This window comes from Lipophrys pholis, assembly GCF_963383615.2.
Source record: "Lipophrys pholis genome assembly, chromosome: 2".
In the NCBI taxonomy this organism is placed as follows: Eukaryota; Metazoa; Chordata; class Actinopteri; order Blenniiformes; family Blenniidae; genus Lipophrys; species Lipophrys pholis.
The window spans coordinates 33,328,771-33,350,333 of record NC_137636.1 but is presented as its reverse complement, the minus strand read 5'-3'; the positions used below and the strand labels follow the sequence as shown (position 1 = coordinate 33,350,333).

Genomic DNA, 21,563 nt, shown 5'->3' with positions numbered 1-21,563 from the left:
CCCGGCTGCGTTCAGCCCCTCGGCTGGCGGGGCTGCAGCTAGGCTTGGTTTACAGAGAACCCAGGCTCGGGTTCAGAGAGAGTGCGCGCACACACACACGCACACACACACAAGCGTTTCCTTATGCACAAAGCATTTGTGTGTGAGCACTGAGGTAAAAAATGGGAATCGAAGCTGTTTGTGACATTAATAATCGTTCAGTTTACCATGAGCCACGCTGCAACACGTCTCCCATATGAACTTTCTCCTCCGTCCGGGGCCCGATGAGCCAGACACCTATCGGTTACTCCTCCAACATACGGCCTCTGTTTCTCGCTAAGTTTCCCACCGTCCGAGAGGACGTTCCCTGCCCTAATGTCAGAATACCATTTGTCTTATCGCAGTCAGAGGTATTAAGCAGCCTGGTCGTGCGTTCTCCCGACCCTCGGCGGTTATATGCTGGGTAAATAATATCAAGTGTTGTTTTCCACCCTGGGAAATAAAAGCACTTTGACAGGCGTGGATCTACTTGTATACAGTAGCTGACAAGCACGTCTCAGGCAGATTTACGGGCGCTGCACGGCGAGCGGCGCTGAGCGGAGCGGAGCTGAGCGAGCAGCATGAAAGCTCTAATGACTGCATTAAGACCTGCAGGATGTATGGCCACGCATTCAACAGCACAGGAGAGAAGAGATGACAATGAGGTGGGGAGCATGTCTGTGTGTGTGTGTGTGTGTGTGTGTGTGTGTGTGTGTGTGTGTGTGTGTGTGTGTGTGTGTGTGTGTGTGTGTGTGTGTGTGTGTGTGTGTGTGTGTGTGTGTGTGTGTGTGTGTGTGTGTGCGTGCGTGTGTGTGTGTGTGGACCTGACAGAAAGTGGCTGTTTATCTTGCCGTGTGTATCTCGGGTGCTGACAGGCCGATCATGCTTTATTGTGCAGAAACCTTGAGATTCCCACGAGGCCCGGCCAATCTCGCCATACAGAGCCCCTCCACCACCCTCCTCCACCACACACACACACACACACACTCTCGCCCATTTAAACCCCCCCCCCCCCGTTTGCTTTTAGATCTGCTTTAAACCCTCTGCTGAAGGCGTGTTTGTGTTCTTTCGTACATGAAGCAGGAACGCTCCGAGAATTTAAAGGAGTCACTTCAATCATCTGGCTCAGTTCACATTTAGCAGACTGATATTTTCTTAAAAGTGGGCTCCGGTCCAGTCCTCATCCCACCTCCTCTTCGCTGCTTAAAGTGATGTTGCTCTTTCTCTTGGCACAGAGCATCTGGAGAGTCATTTATCTCATATTAAGAAGATGTAGCAGCATAAGTAGACAAATCAAAGCCAGCCATGTTGTATCTGTGCCAGAGAATAACACTCAGCAAGACAAAGATACTGACCTGCGCCTTTATCCAGCCTTCGTTTTCGTAAGAATTATACATCTCTGAAGGCTGATGTAAGTCAGCATTAATCTGAAGAGTAGAGGATTAGACACATTTATCAACAGACTTCCTCCTGCTTACAAGGAAAATGAAAGAGAACATTTTAAGAACGTGTCATTATCATGTGATGAATCATGAGGAAGTTTAGTGAAGTCGGAGACATAAATACAAAATGTTGAATCTCTTGCTTTGTGATGCTGGTGAACTTGTTGATCTATTTACTGATAAAGCCACGGCGTCAAACTCCTTGTAGTTCAGAGGCCACGTACAGCTCAACTTCATCTTGAGAGGGCTGTGAAATATTGTGCCTTAATAACCTTTAATTCAAACTTTGAAGTTTTACTTTGGTGTGGCGCAGAGTATACGTGATGAACGTGTCCATATTTTCACAAAATCAAACAATTACTTCAGAAAATGACTCCAATCTCAACATAAAGCCAATTTTAATGAAACCTTCTGGTGCAAAAATACAGAGAAATGTCCAGAAAACTTCTCTAGCTGTTGCATTCTGGGTGTTTTCTTTGAAATGTTTACAATTTGCTTGGTGGCTTGGAGACTCTTGTGGAACACTTTCGGCCCATGGACCTTATGTTTGACACCCCTGCTATAAAGGGTATATCATTGTAGAAATTGCTGCAGAAAAGGTTGCAAATGAAAAAAATACAAATTTTCAGGGTGAATAACATCAAGCGTCCAGTCGATCATGTCAGAAAACCCGTCTCACAAGGCTGTTCAAGAACAAGGTTTTGAACTTTATGTCCACATTCTTTCAAACAAAATGTAATATTTTTAAATGAGCTGAGATCCTTAAATCCTTCCATTGTGAGATAAGAGCCAGAACAAGCTGTGTTTAATGTCCATCAACAGCGAAAACACTCTGAAAGACCCCTGAACTCATCAATCATGGGACAGGTCTTAATAGAACGGGACATTATGGGATGGGACATCATCGGGCAGGACATCATGGGACAGGTCTTAATAGAACGGGACATTATGGGATGGGACATCATCGGGCAGGACATCATGGGACAGGTCTTAATAGGACGGGACATTATGGGATGGGTCTTAATAGGATGGGACATTATGGGACAGGTCTTAATAGGACGGGACATCATGGGACGGGTCTTAATAGGACGGGACATTATGGGACGGGTCTTAATATTAATAGGACGGGACATCATGGGACAGGTCTTAATAGGACGGGACATCATGGGACGGGTCTTAATAGGATGGGACATCATGGGACGGGACATCATGGGACAGGACATCATGGGACAGGTATTAATAGGATGGGTCTTCATGGGATGGGTTGTCTTCCTGAACAGACTCTGAACATCAAGTTTCACACCGGCCAAAACCATCTTTTTGCTCCATGTCGTTCTTTTATTTTTCACCATAAAAATGACTCAAAACGATGTTGTACATGTGCCAGATGAGAAACTGTATTTCACTTATATAGAGCTTTTCAAGTGCAGACCCAATGTGCTTAGTCACATTCACCCATTCACATTCACACACCAATGGAGGCTGTTGCCATGCGAGGCGCTGTTCATCCCCAAGCAGCAGTTTGGGGTTCAATATCCTGCTCAGGGAAACTTCGACATGTGGACAGATGGATATAAGAATATGCCAGGCCAACAGGGGGCGCTGGAACTCAAATAGCATTAGCAGCATCTCCAGCTCGACCTGGAGCAGGTAGTCCGCCATTGTTTTTTGTGGAGAGGGTCGCGGGGTCATCGTGTCGAGAGGTGGCGCGATGACATCATCCTTTTCAGCTCATCACATCCACGTGTCGAAGTTGAGGCGGTGTTTCCGAATTTCCCCACCATGGAAGCTGTTTTCAAAACAAAATTTTCAGGCTCCTAAAACGCCGCGTGGTGTGAATGATCGGGCAAAGACGATGTGGTTATATGAAACTGTCCAGGGCCTGAAACAAACATTAACCTACAGCACTGAGACAGACCATTGAGCCCTGCTCATGACTAAAGTAGTACAGAACAGCGCTGAAAGATTGGAAATGTAGCGTGGTCTTCTTTATTTTGTGCATTTTCAACAAATCTGAAAATGTTTTTTTCGACAGTATGCCATTTTTACTTTGAAAAACCCATGAAATGATGATGTGATCAGAGTCCATGGTGGATTGACTGTCAGAGCCTGGTGTGTCATCATGTGATGCTGGTGGAGGCGGGGCACAAGAGGTGGATTGGTCAGAGAACACACACACACACACACACACACGCACACACACACACACACACACACACACACACACACACACACACACACACACACACACACACACACACACACACACTGAATGCAAAATAATTAGCACCAGAACATTTGAAATGTGAAAGTATAGTTTCCTCAAAGGAAAACAGTTAAAAGTAATAGTTTGCAGTTGGTTGTATTAGAGCAACCTGTCCTGCACAGATGATCCTCAACATGTGTATTAATGCAAACGGGCTTCAGCAGACCGCTGGCCATGATATTATAGTCAGGATAAATGTTGACTGGTGGCCACTGGAGTGCAGCCGTCGCCTGCCGAGCCCCTCAGAACCTCCCTGCTGCCGGCCCCCGTCCCTCCTCAGAATACGTATTGAAACCTGCTGGAGATACAAATTACAGTCGGGGCAGTGGCGGTTTGCAGCGGAGCAGATTGGCACTTCAGCCACTTCTACCCAATGATATATTGTTATTTATAAGCCAGGAAAAACAGTCCCCAGACCAAAACATCTCAAAGCGATGGCTCACATCTCTCTGCTTTCAAATTGCAGCTCAGTCCTCCTGTGGTATCAGAAAGGGAATGAAAGCATTTTCCTTCCCCTGAAGCAGGTCGGCGGTCTCTGTGGTGGCGTTTGGTCTCAGAACCGGACCGAGTCATCTGCCCATCTCTCCATCTCCCTCCTCTGAGCCTGTGGTTGTCAGACCACTCATTTTCGGAAATCTCAGACAGAAGCTATTTTAGAAGCAGCAGTTGGCTTTTCATCAGCGGTAAACCCAGAATTTAAAGATAATGTAGAAAAAAAAAACAACAACCTCCAAAACCAAATAGATTATAATTGAAACGAGTGGAGGTGAGACGAGGAGTAAAAATAGTCAGCATGTGGGAGCAGATCGTCAACGTGAGGAAGAGGAGGGTAGATCTGTCTTTAGCTCTGCTGTATATTGTAGTTGGCTACGGGGAATTAGAAACGCTGTAATGGAAGTCGTATATAGAGTTTTGATGTTTCCGAGCAGTGCCGATAGAGAATCATGGAACAAAGGAGGCATATGAACATGTGTCCAGGCTTTTCTGGTTCTCCTCTGGAGAGCTGGTTTGTCCAGTGGTCAGGATCCGTTCATCCTCCAGTGGTCAGGGTTCTTTGTGATTTCCTCAATGTCACTGGACTGATTCCAAAAACGGCTTTATTCTTACCAAAGTTGATGTTTTTTCGAATGACCGTTTCGACACATTTTTCACATTTCACTCGGCAATGGACGAGGACCACACTAAAGACACACGTTAGGGTGTTTGGAGTTTTAATACAACTTTAAAAAATAAAAAATAAAAAAAAAAGCATCCACAGAAGCAGTTGTGGAATATTTGGTTGGTGGATGCACGCTTGCATGTGAGGTTAATTGGTGACCTTAAAACAGCGTGGTTGTTTCTGTGTGTTTGTCCTGTGATGGACCGAGACCTGTCCAGGTGTAGCAGTCCTCAGCCAGTCAGCCGGGATTCACTCCAGTGTCTGTCGACCCTGAACAGTGGCATAGAAGATGTATGTATGTATGTATGTATGTATGTATGTATGTATGTATGTATGTATGTATGTATGTATGTATGTATATATGTATTGATTGATTGATTGATTGAAGTGTTTATTTCGAATAAGGTACGAAAACAAATAAGAAAAAAAGAAAAGAAAATTAACAACAAGTTTTCCTCTCAAATAAATAAATAAATGAATAACAGTAATAATAATATAAAATAAATCAAGGAAAACATCGTCAGATGAGTATTCAAAAAGGAGTGAGAAGAAGTAAAAACTTATTTACTCTCACCCCTTGTCACAAGTAAATAATAAATGTATGGATGGATGGATGGATGGATGGATGGATGGATGGATGGATGGATGGATGGATGGATGGATGTCTTGAATGCAGTGTTTTCTAACAAGTGGCCATTGAGGGTGTGAAACATGTGGGCCGGGGCCACCAGCAGACTGCTGGAGAACCCTCTCCAGGCCACAGCATGATTTATATACTTTCATTGTTTTAGCCCATGAAGTGGACGTATAATGTCCCTTGAGACCCCAGCCCACACATTTCAAGGTTACGACCTTTTGAAAGTTATATCAGAGTGACAACCTGAGATCTTTAATAGCAGCAATATTTTAAAATTGCATTTCTTTTAGTTAAAAGATTGTACGTTTGAGTTTTGTTCAAAGCTTTTTGAATCAAATGGTTTTTTGGGGGTTTATTTCACGTGCTCTTTGGAAAGTAATGGACTTATTTCGGCTTTCCTCTGGAGACCAGTTTGGGCTGCATGTGACCTTGTTGGCCACCAAAACTCCCATTTCTTGAGCTCAGTTGTGTGTTTATGTCTGAGAAAAGCCCGTCCGGCTTGTGCCCTGATCCTGATCGTCCTGAGTGGACTTCCCTCCTCTCACACTAATGTTTTGTTCCTGTGTGGTGCTCAGCTGGGCGACGGGAGACTGGGGTCCGTGCAGCCGCTCGTGTGGAGGAGGCCAGCAGACCCGGAGCCTGCGCTGCCTGAGGAAGGTGACCTACCAGAGGGAGGAGGTGGTGGCTCACTCGCTGTGCCCCGTCATCTCCCCGGCTCAGATCCAGCCCTGCCACACCCAGGCCTGCCCGCCCGAGTGGAGCACCGGCTCCTGGTCTCAGGTGAGTCTGAGGCGGGGGGGGGGGGGGGGGGGGGGCTTCACGGCTCCAGGCTGAGGTGGATCACCATGACATTTGTTTTATGATCCCTGGAGGTGAAGGCTGAATGACTCTCGTGACCCTGTGACTTTATTTTTATGACTCAATGAGGCTGACATCTGTGGGTTCAAGTCAAACATTTTAACTACTAAATGGATCCGTGAGGAATCTGGACCATTAATCAGGCTCCACGTATGAGGCACTGCTGACGCGACATTTCAATGAAAACGCTTCATTCTGACGGGTTTTTTAACCAGGCTCCTGAAACAATTATTAAAGCAATTATTAATGTCATTGTATTTTTTGTTGGTTTCCATGTGACCAAAAGACATTTTACAAGCAAAACCAGCTTCAGTGACATCATTAACATCCGACTCATGTTGTTTCAGCTCCTTGTTGGATCAGAAGTTCGACTGTGATCAACACTGACCTGTTTTAGATGACTTTCATTCATCTCCTGCAGTTTATCTACGAACTACCACTAACTCTCCCTTCACACACACACACACACACACACACACACACACACACACACACACACACACACACACACACACACACACACACACACACACACACACACACACACACACACACACACACACACACACACACACACACACACACACACAGGGCCACTACGTGTAAAAGTGATGCTCTACTGCCCTCTGTTGGCCTTTTTGTGGAAACAAAAGTTTTTAAAAAAGTTGTTTCAATTATTCAGCTTTAGTATTTATTTTGTATTGTACAAAATATATATATATATATATGTGTGTGTGTGTGTGTGTGTGTGTGTGTGTATATAGGGGATAAGGATATTAACATAAATTAACTGACAAATTGTAATCAAGTCATTTTGTTTCTTCCACTGTATATTCTATAAAGCTTAAATTAGTTTATATAGTCTTGAAAAATGTAAAGGCCATTCAAATGTAATTAAAATCTGTTCAAAGTGCCACACTGACCAAAATGACACCCTGATTAACGTCTTCAAAAATAAAAATGTCAGGAAATTTCTCTCTTGAAATCTTCAAGAATCTTTTACAATACTGACGTCTCATCCGACTCACATGGTGCTCATGTTTTACAAAAACAGGTGTTTTTTTTTTCTATCAAAGTGCATTAAAAGTGTTAGTATGTCCTGAGGTATTTTAACCTTTATTTTATTTGACCAAACAAATTATTTGACTGACTGAAAGGATTATTAATTGTTTCTTTAACTTCCTGGTATTTGTATCTAATATTTAAATCTGCATGTTGAACTGCAGGTCATTGAAATAAACCAAGGATTTTATCTCTACCTGCATTTCAGTGCAGTTTGGTTGGCAAGATGAACTAATTAATTTTACTGAATATCTCAATGGAAATATTCAACAGTTGAAGGATTTGCTCTGGGGTTTTTTTTCATTAAATGACATTAAGGTTTCTTGATTGATTTTTTAAATTGATGATTGATTCAAATTTTAATTGATTTAATTGATTTTCTAATTCATGAATATTACAGCACGTTTACAGTGAAAACGGGGAACTTTTTTTGTGTTTTGGGAATCTGTTTACACAGTGGCTCAAGGTGGAACTTTTTGAAATTGCTCTGACTGTCATTGTGTAAATGGGCCAAAAAAACACCTTCTGGAAACACTGCTCCTGGTCCTGGTCACCACGGCTGTAGTAACTAGTAGTTTTGCACATGCTCAGTAGAGACAATCAGAACAATCAGTTTCCTCCATCATGTCATGACTCCCAGTCCAGATTCTCCTGAGACTTGGTAGTTTTATTTTGACAGTCACTGTAATAACAATCCAGCTTGTCCGTGTTCTCCCGTTGTTAATGTTTAGAGCCGATTGTTCTCTGCTGCATGTGTGTGTGTGGTTTATTACAAATACAGACAACAGCTAACGATATATGTTTCAGTGTTCCTGCTGTTCCCGGGGAAATGAACATTGTTTTCAGATTGTCACTGTGTGAAAGTGTTCTGAATCGAAAACACAAAAACAATGTGTTTTCACTTGAAATGTTGTAAAGGTGGCCCCAGTCAGCTCCAGCAGTGAGTCGCGTCACTGATCGGCTGCGGTCGAGTTACGGGAGTCGGCGGGCTCTCGCTCTCAGTCACGCTCCTCCAGCGGCGGGCCGGGTTCAGACGTCGGTCAGCCGCAGACGAGGCGTCCTCGTCCTGACAGGGTCCATCAGTGACAGGATGTGTGTGTGTGTGTGTGTGTGTGTGTGTGTGTGTGTGTGTGTGTGTGTGTGTGTGTGTGTGTGTGTGTGTGTGTGAGATGAATGGAGGCTGTGGGATAAACTGTCCTGACGGCCGCTCTCCATCTCTGCAGTTCACTGGGAGTTTATATTGGCCTGGCGTGCTGTTGGTGGACTCTTTGATAGGTTGGGGGTCACATTGATCTCAGAGATATTGGATTAGAGTGTTTAATGATAGGCCGTAATGTGCTGCCATCAGAGCGCCGACCTTCTGTTTGCTTGTCCACCATGTGGTGAATCACAAATGCATTTCCACAGCTCGTGCCAAAGATTGCACCTCTCTTAATTTGGCCTAATGCTGGACCGTGATGAAAGCTGAAGGTTAAAACAATCACAGGAGGCTATAAGTTACAGCCTGCATTAGTGGACGTTGTGATTTAATCTGCAAACGCTCATTAAAGCCCCGCTAACTGAGCCACTAATCATCCTAATCTCTGACTCTTGCTCCGCTGTGACCTCTCCGGCTCCCAGTGCTCCAAGACGTGCGGCCGCGGGATGAGGAAGCGCAGCGTGTTCTGCCGCAGCACCGACCCGGGAGCCAGAGCCGTGGTGGTACCGGACAGCATGTGCAGGCAGCATCACCGACCCAAAGCCCAGGAGGCCTGCGTGCTGCGGCGCTGCCCCCGCAACGACAGGCTGCAGTGGATCGCCACGCCCTGGGGAGAGGTGTGTGTGTGTGTGTGTGTGTGTGTGTGTGTGTGTGTGTGTGTGTGTGTGTGTGTGTGTGTGTGTGTGTGTGCGTGTGTGTGGTGTCACATGAAAAAAAGTGCTGAAACAATCCCTGATTGAAACTAAAACTCTTTTCTTTCCCTCTTTTCAGTCTCAATAATTAGCTGCCAATTAAGTGTCATTATCTTTCAGCTTTATGCCGCCATAATAATCAGCCCTTTTTTATTGATTAATTAGCAAAAACAAACCCAGAAATAGAATTAATTGCTCACTACAGTCTCTCAGCAGCTGTCAATGCACAGCACTTCTGTATATGTAGAAATCTTTTTATAGTTCACAAAGTGTGGAAACGCTTCAACCTGACTTTGATTTGCTTGTTTGGATTTTTCAGCGATTTTCACATCATTGCTTCAGAAAATCTACTTTCAACAAAATGATACTTTACATATGTTGTCTTCACGGTGCCACTGCAGTCTTTATGCTTTTATGTGATTGAAATGAAAATATTACTAAATATTACAAAAAGGTTTAATTGAACTGTAATGAAGTTGAAAAGCTTGATAAGTGTTTCTGCTGCAGCAGCTGCAGGTTGGATAAACACCCTCACTGTCACCCATCAGGAAATGCGGTTTAATGCTCATTATTACATTTTTATTATTCATTTTGTTTTAATGGTGAAGTGAAGATAAACTTTATTCCAAAAAAACAGTTTGACAACAGATGGAGGGATAAGTAAACTCGACAGCTTTGTCCATCCATCCCCCTGCAAAATACCTCTAGGTACACTCCCCCAGATATGTGAAATTTGGTGTAGAGATTTAGCTCATGCATGTTAGAACATGGAAAGTAATCCTAAATGTTTCATGAATGTATATAAAAAAAAGATTATTTTAAGAGTGTATCATAACAAATAAAGAAGTGGTTTCCTTTATTCCAGCAGTTTAATAGAGCTACATGATGGAGGTTAGTGAATGTATGGCGCAGAAGAGGTGTGACGCGAGAAAGACTCTGTGGATGACGTGGTGTTTTGGCTCTGTTACTGCAGCTATCAGAGAGCTGGGCTGTTTGCTGCTCCACACCTCTCTGTTACTGCAGCTATCAGAGAGCTGGGCTGTTTGCTGCTCCACACCGGCGACACTCGCTGCCTTCATTTTGTGAAATTGTTCCTCCTGCTGCTCTCTGTTTCAGTGCTCGCGCTCCTGCGGCTCCGGCTTCCAGAAGAGAGAGCTGCACTGTGGGGAGAGAGACTCCCAGGGAGGGTAGGAGCCTGCACACACACACACACACACACACACCCTGGTCCTGTGATGGATCTGCTCACTGCGTCGTCACTGTTTTCGAACCAGGAAGTCACTCTGGCCTCTCCCGCAGGTACGTGGAGTTCCCGCTCCGCAGGTGCAGGAATATGGCCAAACCTCTGGTGGATCTTCAGCAGGGGTGTAACCGCGGCGCGTGTCCGGAGCCCCCCCGGGCGGTCCCTGGCAGGGCCACGTCCAGCGCCGTGGTGTTGGGCTGGTACTCCTCGCCCTGGCAGCAGGTACGCGGCGCCGCTTTCATCCAGAGCTGTCAGTGTGATGGGCTGTTAGCGCCGCGTCAGCGTTCCAGTTGACTCCCCTCCAGTTTGGAACTTCTCCCCCACATGTGAAAACCCGCGATTACAAAAGTGAAGCATCCACTCTGCCAGAAGAGGCATTTCTGACACTGTGTTTGAAGCCGGGCCAGGGAGTCAGACGTAAAAAAAAAGAAAGTGGTCCCACTAAGAGTCTGTGGACAAACTCACAATTAAAAGGGTTTAAACTGGTATCAGGGTCAATTCTCTTCTGGCCATGCTCCTTGGTGCAGGTTTCTATTCAGCCGTCTGATTGGCTGTCAAGCTGAGTCCACACTGCTGTGATGTGATTGGACAGACACTTCCGAGGCGTCATTATCTCCTGGTGAAGCCGTCTGACATCCTAAATCCTGTGAGGAAGTGTAGGAAGGGCTACATGAGAGTTCCACCTGTGAGGGTTAGACATGGAGATGATGGGTTAACGCCAAACCAAGCTAGAACGGCGGAGTTCACAGCTTTTCCTCTTGATATGCTGGTAGAAAAACCACAGGGAGCAAAATGCATTTAGGTGATATGATGTGACATCTATGATTGTAACCGTCAGAGGGATTTAACCTTATCATGAGTTGTCAATTTTATTTCTTTCGCTCCAGATACAACCCAGTTATATCAAGACACCTTTACAGAGAAAAAAACCAATTTGGAATGAGCATGTATAGAAGACAGTGGAAAGAGAAACTCCCCTTTAACAGGAAGAAACCTGCAGGACTCAGAGGAGGAGACTTTGCACTGTTCCAGTCAAGGTTGGGCGATAGAGGGAGAGAAAAGGAGAAGAGAGACATTTTAATTGGGAGGGATTCAAACCCTGGTTTCGGTTGGGGGTGACATTGTTGGTCGGTTGACCCGAACCCTGGTGCACAACAACTGAATCAAACAAATCAAAACAGTCTCTCGGTGCATAGAAGACATATCAAGTCAAGGTGAGGGGGGGGGGGGGGGGGGGGGTCATCTCCAACCCACCGCGCCCTGACGGCCTTTCTTACCAACATTAAAAGTGATTGTACAACTTCTTCACATTGTATCAGGGAGGTAGGAACATCTCCAATGAGACATAAAGGATCTAGAGAAGCTTGTCTACCCAGAGCAGCAACATTCCCACATCTCCTTTTGAAACTCCTTCCTGTTACAACCAACACGCCTCGCATCGTGTTCCCCTGCTGTGTGAAAGCAGTATGAAGAAGAAGTAGAGGAACTGTAGCTTATTTTTAACCTCTCCGTCTCTCACTGCATTGATTCCAGCTTACCGGGCTGTGGCAGCGTTGCATCTGATCAGTACGAGACATGAGCCTGTGAGCTGCTCGCTGTTCCATCGTCTCTGTCTCAGCCTGCAGAGTGTAGGTGGTGTGAGCCCACAGATGCAGCTCAGTTCTCATCCGGCAGTGCAGCAGCGGCTCTGCAATGTGTGCAATGGGCCTCAGATGAAATGTGAAAGCTCCACTCTGAGAGCCTATCGGGGGAAGGCTGTGTAGGCTACGTGTTACATCATCTATTATGCAAAAGGTCCTAAGGGCAACCTCTGAGGGCACCGTGTCTTATTCTGCTTGATGTGGAGCTTGTGATCGCTGCATGTATCCACCAGAGAGGATCTCTCCTGACAGCTCGCTGCAGGGCGAGTACACGCTGGTTGGGATGTTTGTTTTCTTCATCTGTTCTTTGTCTCTGCACAGATTCTTCCTCCATCCTTCCCCTTCCCTCCCCGGCTTCCTTTATGAAGACTGCTCCCACTCCAATCTTTAAACTTTCAGCTGTTTACATCTCTGTTCTTCCATTTGTCCTCAGTGCACCGTGTCCTGTGGCGGGGGGGTCCAGACTCGAACCATCCAGTGTCTCCGGCACGGTCGGCCCGCCGCCGGCTGCCTGCCCCACCAGAGGCCCGTCACTTCCAGAGCCTGCAACACACACTTCTGCCCCGCCGCCCCCCTGGCCCCCCCACAGCGGCCCAGCAGCCGGATGCCAGCCGCTGCCCCCACCCTCAAAGGTAACATCCTTAGACCGTGGGGTGGGGGTGGGGGGGCAGTATGACCCTGGTCCTCTGGGAAGGTCCTGATGGGAGGCAGGTGTTCTGATCCGTCCCTCCTGGTTCCTCTGCAGGTGTCCTCTGTGTGGATCACTTCAGCTGGTGTCACCTGGTTCCTCAACACGGCGTCTGCAACCACAAGTTCTACGGAGAGCAGTGCTGCCGGTCGTGCTCCAGCAAGAGGCCGTAGAGCGGCGCGGTGCAGGAAGCGTTCTCTTCCTGGACGTACTTGACTCAAACTATCTGTACAGAAGAAAACAAGAGGAGAAACAGACTCTCTGGCTGCTGGTGCTCTTCTGCCAAAGTGTTGTCCCTCATCACGTTGGAACTGGAAAGACTCCTTACTGTAACATAAATATATAAATATATAATGTATATGTCGTTGTTGTGTGAGTATTTTCCTTTGGAAGCCATCAGGAGAACAGCACAGGACTGTAGTGTTTCTAGCTGGCATGTTGTATATTTAAAGGCGTCTTGTTCTGCACGTCTTTATTTAAGTTATTATGAGAGGTGATGTATGACTTTACATGTGTTCAGGTGTACAGTGGATCTGTGACATGTTGTGTGTGTGTTTGGATGTTCCACCCCTTTGTTCCAGTTTCATCGAGAGGTGTTAGTGTGAGGCGTACGTGACTTCTCTGCTCTGCTCCTTCCCGTTATCCGCTCGTCCTGTTTATTTCTGCTCAGTCACTGTCATGACTGTCAACACCATGGAAACTTGTCACTCTGTGTATGTAAAGACGTTTCATTCAGCGGCGTTGTGAGTTCTTGTTCTTGTCTCTCCTGTGTGGTTCTAGTAGATTCCTCGACACATTCTCACTATCCATTACAGCCACAGTGTCGGGAATAATGAAGCCTGCTGTCTGCAGGTAGGAGGAGGGCGAGGAGGGAGAGGTGAGGAGGTTTAAATTGGTTTATGTTCATTTTGTAATTTAAATAAACATATGGATTTCACTTACATAATTTCCACTGCATCGGCCGTCTGAAATGACTTCACACTGTTAATCACATTTACCCATTCACACTCACATTCACACACCAACGGAGGCGGCTGCCATGCAAGGTGCTCAGTCCATTCATTGTGAGCAGTTTGCGCAGGCTGCAGACAGAGCTAGTTTAGTAGTTGAGATTAATCTCAAGACCAGAAAAGAAAAACTTTCAAGGCTTCGATGCAGCCTTTTCTTGCTTTTGCCAGGGTTCAGTGTCTTGCACAAGGACACTTGTGAACAGATGGGAATCGAACCTTCTCCCTTCCAATGGTGGGGCGACCAGATGACCTGCTCTACCAACATGTATAAACATGATAATATGTGTTAAAATCAAAAAGTGACAAAAAAAAATCACATATTTCTGCGTAAAAATAATTTAAATGATTTTGCTGAATTCCAGCAAGTTATTAGCTTTATTCTCTTTATTACCACTGCATTACTACATATTTCATTATTTGCAGAAAAAGACCCTGAGTATGACCTAGTTAGTTGTTGCCCCTAAACTCAATGCAAAAACTGGTTTCTAGCTTTACTAGCTGGCTATCAGCGTCAACATTCAACCAACAGCCACGGTGATGAGTTATAGACTGCTAGGTAGCTCCAAGTCATCAATCATCAATCTGTTTGTTACTACTGCTAACTGCAAGCCAGCCGCCAGCCAGCTGCCAGCTTTACTATGTATTTATATGTTTAACCAGATCAACTACTACTAACGCTAAATGCTGTGCTACTAGCGCTACTAACCAGTGATGTGCAGTCAGGGGAGGCAGAGTAGGCAGTGCCTACAAAAGGCTGATTGAAATGAATGAAAGATTCATTTTGATTATATGATTTAATTATAATATAATTATAAGATCTCTGGTAGCTTACAGTACCTATACGTTTGGAAGTGTCAGCATTTTGTGCTTTTCATAGCCCAAATGACTCGACACCGCCATTCCCTGGTATGGCAGAGAGGCTGCACAAGTCACTCACTCCTGTTGGAGCCAAAATCCTTTGTTCACTCACCCTCATGAGGAAGGGGGGGGGGGCGAGGAGGGGGGTGAGCCACGTTTCTTTGAGAACAAAGAAACCATGTGCTCAACCCTGGAAAATTCGCCATTGATCACATGACCCCCCCCTGGGGGGCCCCCGGGTCCCCCCTCCTCTAGCTGCGGCACTGCAGCTCGACGGCAGGGGGACCCAAAATCCCGTCATCACCGGGTCACCGGCCCGGTGACGCGCAAGCCAACCCCGCGTGGATTGGCTGAACCACGGCCAACGCCGCGGGGAGCCCGGAAGACATCATAACGGTATAAATTCAGGCCCGGGAAGAGATCCAGCCTCTTCCAAAACGAAATCGCGTCAACCCAGACGCACCTTTTCGTAAGGAGACAAAGCGCCTCGTGTTAACGCACCTGGACCGGGCCTGAATTTTCTTCACCTCGCTGGACGAGCTCAAGAAAAGCGGGAATTCCCTTTATTTTTGGTTTCCCCTTCTTTTTTTTCTTCCTTTTTTGTTTGCATCATCCGGACCCCGAGCGCGCGCTGCAACCGCACGCTCGTCTGCAGACCGACCTGAGCATCGCTTCTTCACTCCCCCCCTCATCGCAAGAAGCTGCTGATCGCCCCTCGGATCACACTACGGGTTTCCCCTCCGTAGTCCACGTCAGGTCTCTATTTTCTGGGACGCCAGAGAACCGCCCGCGGCCACAAATCGACGGATTTCACCTGGCCACGGAAGCACGTTTCCCCCTCGTCCAACCAAGTAAGGCTTAGAGTCTGGGCAGGAATTAGAATAACGTGATATTATTATTGCTGTGTGTTTATTGTTGGTACTTGTAACTTTGGGACGCCGATCCCTGTTTCTGAGTACTTTTGTGTCTACGCGTGGACGGCCATCCACGCGAATCATCGCACGCACGCGCGAGCCTCCTCATCCTCAGCTCACGCTTCTGCTCCCAGAGTCCATATCTGCCTGAACAGCCGTTTTTGGACTCTGTACGTGTAAGCTGAGGCGGTCGCGTCAGTGTACACAGTCAGACACCCCCTCCTCTCTCCTCTCTCTCTCTCCTCTTCTCCTCTGTTTCCCTGTTCACTAACCAGCGCACGGTACGGCCGCCGCTGCCTCCAAGCGCCTCCTTTCAGTGCGTCCCTGGGACCGTGTGTAGTTCACTGCGGCTCGGATTTCTCGGCCACAAGGAATCCGGCGCGCTCCCGACGGCTACGGCCCGTGCGGAGCTCAGTGACGTCACGCTATCCCAGGCAGAGCACGCCGAGCGCCTCTGGTGACCGGGTGGGTAATCACATCGATTTCCTCGCCGGGTCGCCGAGCCGTTTGGCGCCCTCTGGTAGTCGCGTGGGTAATTGCAACCGCTCGTACCGCCATCTGGTGGTTGCATTAAGTCATCACAACTGCCCCGCGCGCCGACGCGCACCTAGTGGCCAGATCGGGTGATTACACCGGACCGCCGACGTCTACCTCCCTCTGGTGGACGTTCGTGGTCATTACCCTCTCACCAAGTCACGCCCCTTTCGCTCCACAAACCCGCACACACACACACACACATCGCTCCCCACACTCGAACACACACACACCCACTCACACACATCGCTCCCCCACACTCGAACACACACACACACACACACACACACTCACACACACACACACACACTTTATTAGCTGGCTTTGTTTTGTATTGTGTTGTTTTATGAGATCTTGCTTGATGTTTATTGATTAGATGTGATTCATAGATTGATGATTTAGGAATAGACGTTTGTTAATAAACACTTAATAGTTGAATTGAACGATTCTTGGTGGTTTTTGTGTGCTTTTCAGCGACAACTGCTGGTTGTAACAGTCAGTGCTCGGATTTACAGCCTTCCTTTCCTGCTTCAGTTAAATTGCGATTATCATTTCAATCAGAAATAATAATTTAAACATTTTAATTGAACTTTCTTTTTTAAGACTGATGTTTCGTTTAAGACCCTAACTTCAGCTGGTGCCCCGACTTTGATTAAGTAACGGTAATATTCAATTGATTAATAGTTTGAATGGTTTAAATCAATTTCAATGATTTTAACGCTTTGGGTAATTTAACACACCTAGGAGGCGTTGGCGAATGAATGCAGGTTTTCCACGGGAATAACCCGCATTGCTTTTAAATAATTTTAAGTGTTTCATCGCATTTTCTGTGGTTAATTACCCGCACTATTATTGATTGATCTGTTACCCAGTTAACCTAATCACAACTTGAATTGTCTCTAAGCTATTGTTCATTTATTTTTGTTGCAGATAGATAATTTGTATGCTTTATTAATTAATAAATTAGTCAATTTATTCAATTAATACTCAAGAGTGCTTTTAATCATTTTTAAGTGGTTTTCGTGCATCTCAGCATCCAATTATCCAGTATTATTAATTCATAAAGCGCAAGTTTATCCAATTAATAATCCTAACTGCATTTAATTCAATTTCAATGGTTTAGCTCATTCAAATAACTCATTGTATTTAATTAGTAAACCCCGACTTTACTTAATTAATTCCAACTCCTCCTTGATTACTCCCGATTGTTATTAGATAAATAACCAAACTTGTTTGATTAACAATCCATTCTAAATTACTTGCAGATCACCTTCGGTGGTCCACTCCACCGAAGTAATTCAGCCTCCCCTCAGTTATTGACTTACAAATCGCAGGTTTGTTTCATTGATAACTTGAATCATAGGTTGCTCTCCGTAATTTAATCATCACTCGTAATCAAGTACCGTTGTTCATTGATAGGTCAATAGCCATTTGTGACGCCTTCGCAGCTTGAGCTTTTCCCCGGTTACTCCAGCGAGTCGCCTCCTGTGGGTCCACAGGCGCTTCGGTAGGTCACGCCACTGACCCGCAGTTGTCAACAAAGGAGTGACCCGTCACGCCTGTTGACCGGTCGTGCCACTGGTGGACCGCCTTCGCGATTGGACCCCGTGGAGGTTCCTCCCGTCAGGCGACCCTTTTTAGCTCAAAGCTGTTGGCCGATAACTGACTATTTACTCCAATCAACCTTTATAGCTTTGCATAACTTACACTTGGTACATTACCTTAGTAATCTATTACTCCAGTAATCCATTACTTTGGTGGCCTACCGCTAGTGATCAGTAATTGTCAACCCGTAAATAACAATTTACTTCTGTTTGGCGATTCGTTTATATGTAAATTACCTCTGACAGGGTAGAACCTTCCGGTAGCCTACCACTAGGGTAATTTGCATATTCTGATCACACGCTGACCCCAACACTCCTGCACTGTCTTATTGTGAAGGCCACACCCTCTGCTGGAGGTCACGCCCTCTCTTAAAGGCCACACCCTCTCCTGGAGGTCACACCCTCTCCTGAAGGCCACACCCTCCCCTGGAGGTCACACCCCCTCCTGAAGACCAACACCCTCTGCTGGAAGCCACACCCTCTCCTGGAGGTCACACCCTCTGCTGGAGGTCACACCCCCTCCTGAAGGCCAACACCCTCTGCTGGAAGCCACACCCTCTCCTGAAGGTCACACCCTCTGCTGGAGGTCACACCCCCTCCTGAAGGTCCACTGCTGCTCTGTCTTTGCCAGTCAGTGTATATGAATGTGAAAAACATTTACGTAAAAAGGCAGATTGCTACGCTGCCTTTGGACGTAACCATGCTATGCTAAAAGCTATACGTACGTTCACAGAGCATTTGTGAATTGATGCAGCGCTGCTACGCTCTCTAGCTAGTTGGCGGGTTAACAGGCAGGATGATAGTGCTGGAGACGATAAAGACGTTTTCACAACTTTCTTTGGAGGAAAAACAGCAGCTATTAAAAGATGGGGGATACCTGATACCTGATACCTGATACCAACACCTGAGCTACAGACCTTCAGCAAAGAAAAGGTCAGAAAATTGTTGGTCAATTTGCGCCACAAAAGTGGTTTCAGCACCGCAGACGCTCTGCCGTCAAAGCTGTTTTCATTTTCTCCATGTTTCTGTGTTTCCAACATAAACAATGGATGCGCTGCCATGTCATGAGATACAGCTTGTTGGGAGAGTCTGGAGACTGCTATTGAATCATTGTTTACGTTTCTTCAATGGTGTTTTACCACCTTGACTTTGTTAGAGTAACACTTGCCAGCTGAAATATATTGTGACGTCGCGGAGCTGATCGCTGCAATGAATGGGTTCAGAGTTGGTAGGAGTACTTGGGACTCCATTGCAGTACTTGATCAAGATGTCAAAAAAGCTATCATTAATGAAGAAGGCGTGATTGCAGTGTTTTTGCATATTGAAAAGGCAGACGATTCAATGTGGAAGGAGGGATTATTCATCAAACTTCATGATGCAGGTGTTAAGGGTAGGATGTTCTACTGGATTAAGGATTTCCTTAATAATAGATCCATTCAAGTTGGGGGTGAGCTCTCAGAAACTGCTGACATCATTAAGGGAACTCCTCAAGGGGCAGTCCTCTTTAACATTATGATTGATGATATATTTTTGAACGTACCTAATTTCTTTGGGAAGTCTCTGTTTGCAGATGATGGAGAGATCTGGAAGAGGGCTAGAAATATGCCTGTGCTTTTCTGTCCGATGCAAAAAGCTCTGGATCAGGTAGTTCAGTGGGCACACGACTAAGGATTTAGAATTTCATCTTCCAAAAGCAAGTACATGATCTTTGGGTATACGAGGACGATTCCTGCAGTAGATATTTCCTTGTATGGTTGCTCAGTTTAAAGAGTGAAAACATTGAGTTTTCTTGGCCTTTGGATGGATGAAAGACTCACATGGAAAGGGCATATAATAAGAGTTGTTGGAAAGTGTGAGAAAGTCATAAATATTCTCTGTAGTTTGGCTGGAAGCGACTGGGGTGCTGAAAGAGACACTCTGGCTATGATTTATCGTGCAATGATTAGCTCCATCTTAGATTATGGTTGTGTGATTTTTGGTTCAGCTTCCTGATCTGTTCTCAGTAAACTAGACCGGGTGCAGGCTAAGGCCTTGAGAATTTGTAGTGGCTCCTTTAAAACAACTCCTATCCCTGCCTTACTCTTTGAAATGGGGGAAATGCCACTAAAAATCAGGAGGAAAGAATTGGGGCTTCATTATTGGGCCCAGCTATGTGGCGCAAGGACCAGTTTGGTTTCAAAGTGCCTTTTAGATGCTTCCTGGGAATTTTCTGGTAACAGAAAGAAGTCCAATTTTTTACACCAAATAAAGCAGTTGGCGGAGGATTTTGGGTTGGAGTGTGGAGAAGTGTCTGGTTGGTCGTCGGTTCCACCTTGGTTTCTTCCTTAACCTGTTGTTCAGCCGTCTCTCCTTGAAGATGGGAGAAATAGCCTCAGCACGAATGTGAAGATGCTCCTGAATCAGTTTCATGGGTTCAAAGGATTCAGCTTCGGGGAAAACAGGGATTGGATTTTTTGTTGATGAGGACAATCTGCTAACCAGCATATGCACATCAGATAATATATAAATTTTTTCTGCTGAACTTTTGGCAGTTCAAATAGCTTTAGACTGGGTGGAGCATAATAAACCAAAGAACAGCGTCATATGCTGGGATTCTGCTGCTGCTGTGGTGGCATTACCTGAAGGAGCTTCTAGAGCTCGACCTGATCTAATAATGGACATCCTGCAAGAACTGAAAGGTCCGGTTGTCATGTTTGTTTTATGTGGGTGCCAGGTCACTTGGGAATTGAGGGAAATGAAACAGCTGATAGATTAGCTAAAGAATCCCTGACTAAAGAAACAATTGAACTAAATGTACAAATGGGTAAAGGGGAATGGATTAGCATCTGCAAAGATAATCTCTAGACAATGTGGCAACAGGAGTGGGACCAGGAGCAGAAAGGTCGTCATTCTTATTCTGTGCAACCTTCAGTGAAACGTAAGAAGTGGAGGAGTACGTTGGTGCGGAGAGATGACGTCATTTCAACCAGGTTGAGATTGGGGCATTGCTGTCTGGCGACTAGTTTAAAGGTGATAGGCAAACATCTGAACGGTTTTTTGTGAGTGTCGGGAATCACCACATCAAATATCTGATTCTTACCTGAGCACACTCTAACAAATTGCTGTAAAAATACGTCATTTCGTGTACAGTAAATTACCTTTCTATGTAAATAGTTTTATGCTGTAAATTTGTATGGTTTTCAAGAAAAAATAATTACAGCAAGCTACTGTACTATCTTACAGTAGATTACAGTATTTCTCTGGTTTCAGCTGACAGTCTGACCGTCACTGGTCTGGGCAAAATCCCGACACGTCACCTGGTTTAGCACAGAATCAAAACAAAGCAACAAAGAAATAGGTGTAAAATATTATGCAGTTTTATTCATCATTGATAGATGAACTAGAAGAAGAGGAAGAAGAGAGGATGAAGATTTTCTGCCCAGCTCTGACCTGCCAGCAATGAAGAGCAGCACATTGACTACACACACCGCTCACCTTCATCCATCCTGCTCAGGTGGTTCACCCAACCAATTTTTTTTAAGTTACAGTTTTTTGTGTTCGCCGTGAGTTGAGACTGGAGACCGAATGCTAATGTTAGCTCGTAGCATCGTCTGCTATGGCTGCAGAATAAACACAACTTTGGTTATTTTTTCTTAGAAACAATGATACAAGCACTGAGGCACTTTATTTAGTTCTCATAGCCAGGGAAATACATTTCTAAGCAACCCAATCCAACAAGATGCAGTTAGCTCTCTTTTTCG

The 21,563-nt window shown here is 45.6% G+C and overlaps 1 protein-coding gene across 1 annotated transcript in view; it reads left to right on the top strand.

The window, feature by feature from the left end:
* adamts18 (ADAM metallopeptidase with thrombospondin type 1 motif, 18) overlaps positions 1-13,853 on the top strand; it is a gene marked incomplete at its 5' end in the record, with an annotated part of 72,712 nt that extends 58,859 nt beyond the window's left edge. Inside the window, 6 exons of the mRNA XM_080458088.1 lie at positions 6,098-6,302; positions 9,063-9,257; positions 10,449-10,519; positions 10,632-10,797; positions 12,649-12,847; positions 12,961-13,853. Coding sequence (XP_080314214.1) covers positions 6,098-6,302; positions 9,063-9,257; positions 10,449-10,519; positions 10,632-10,797; positions 12,649-12,847; positions 12,961-13,076 — 952 coding nt within the window. The 3' untranslated portion in view covers positions 13,077-13,853. The remainder of the gene's footprint in view (positions 1-6,097; positions 6,303-9,062; positions 9,258-10,448; positions 10,520-10,631; positions 10,798-12,648; positions 12,848-12,960) is intronic.
* Between the last annotated feature and the right edge of the window lie 7,710 nt (positions 13,854-21,563).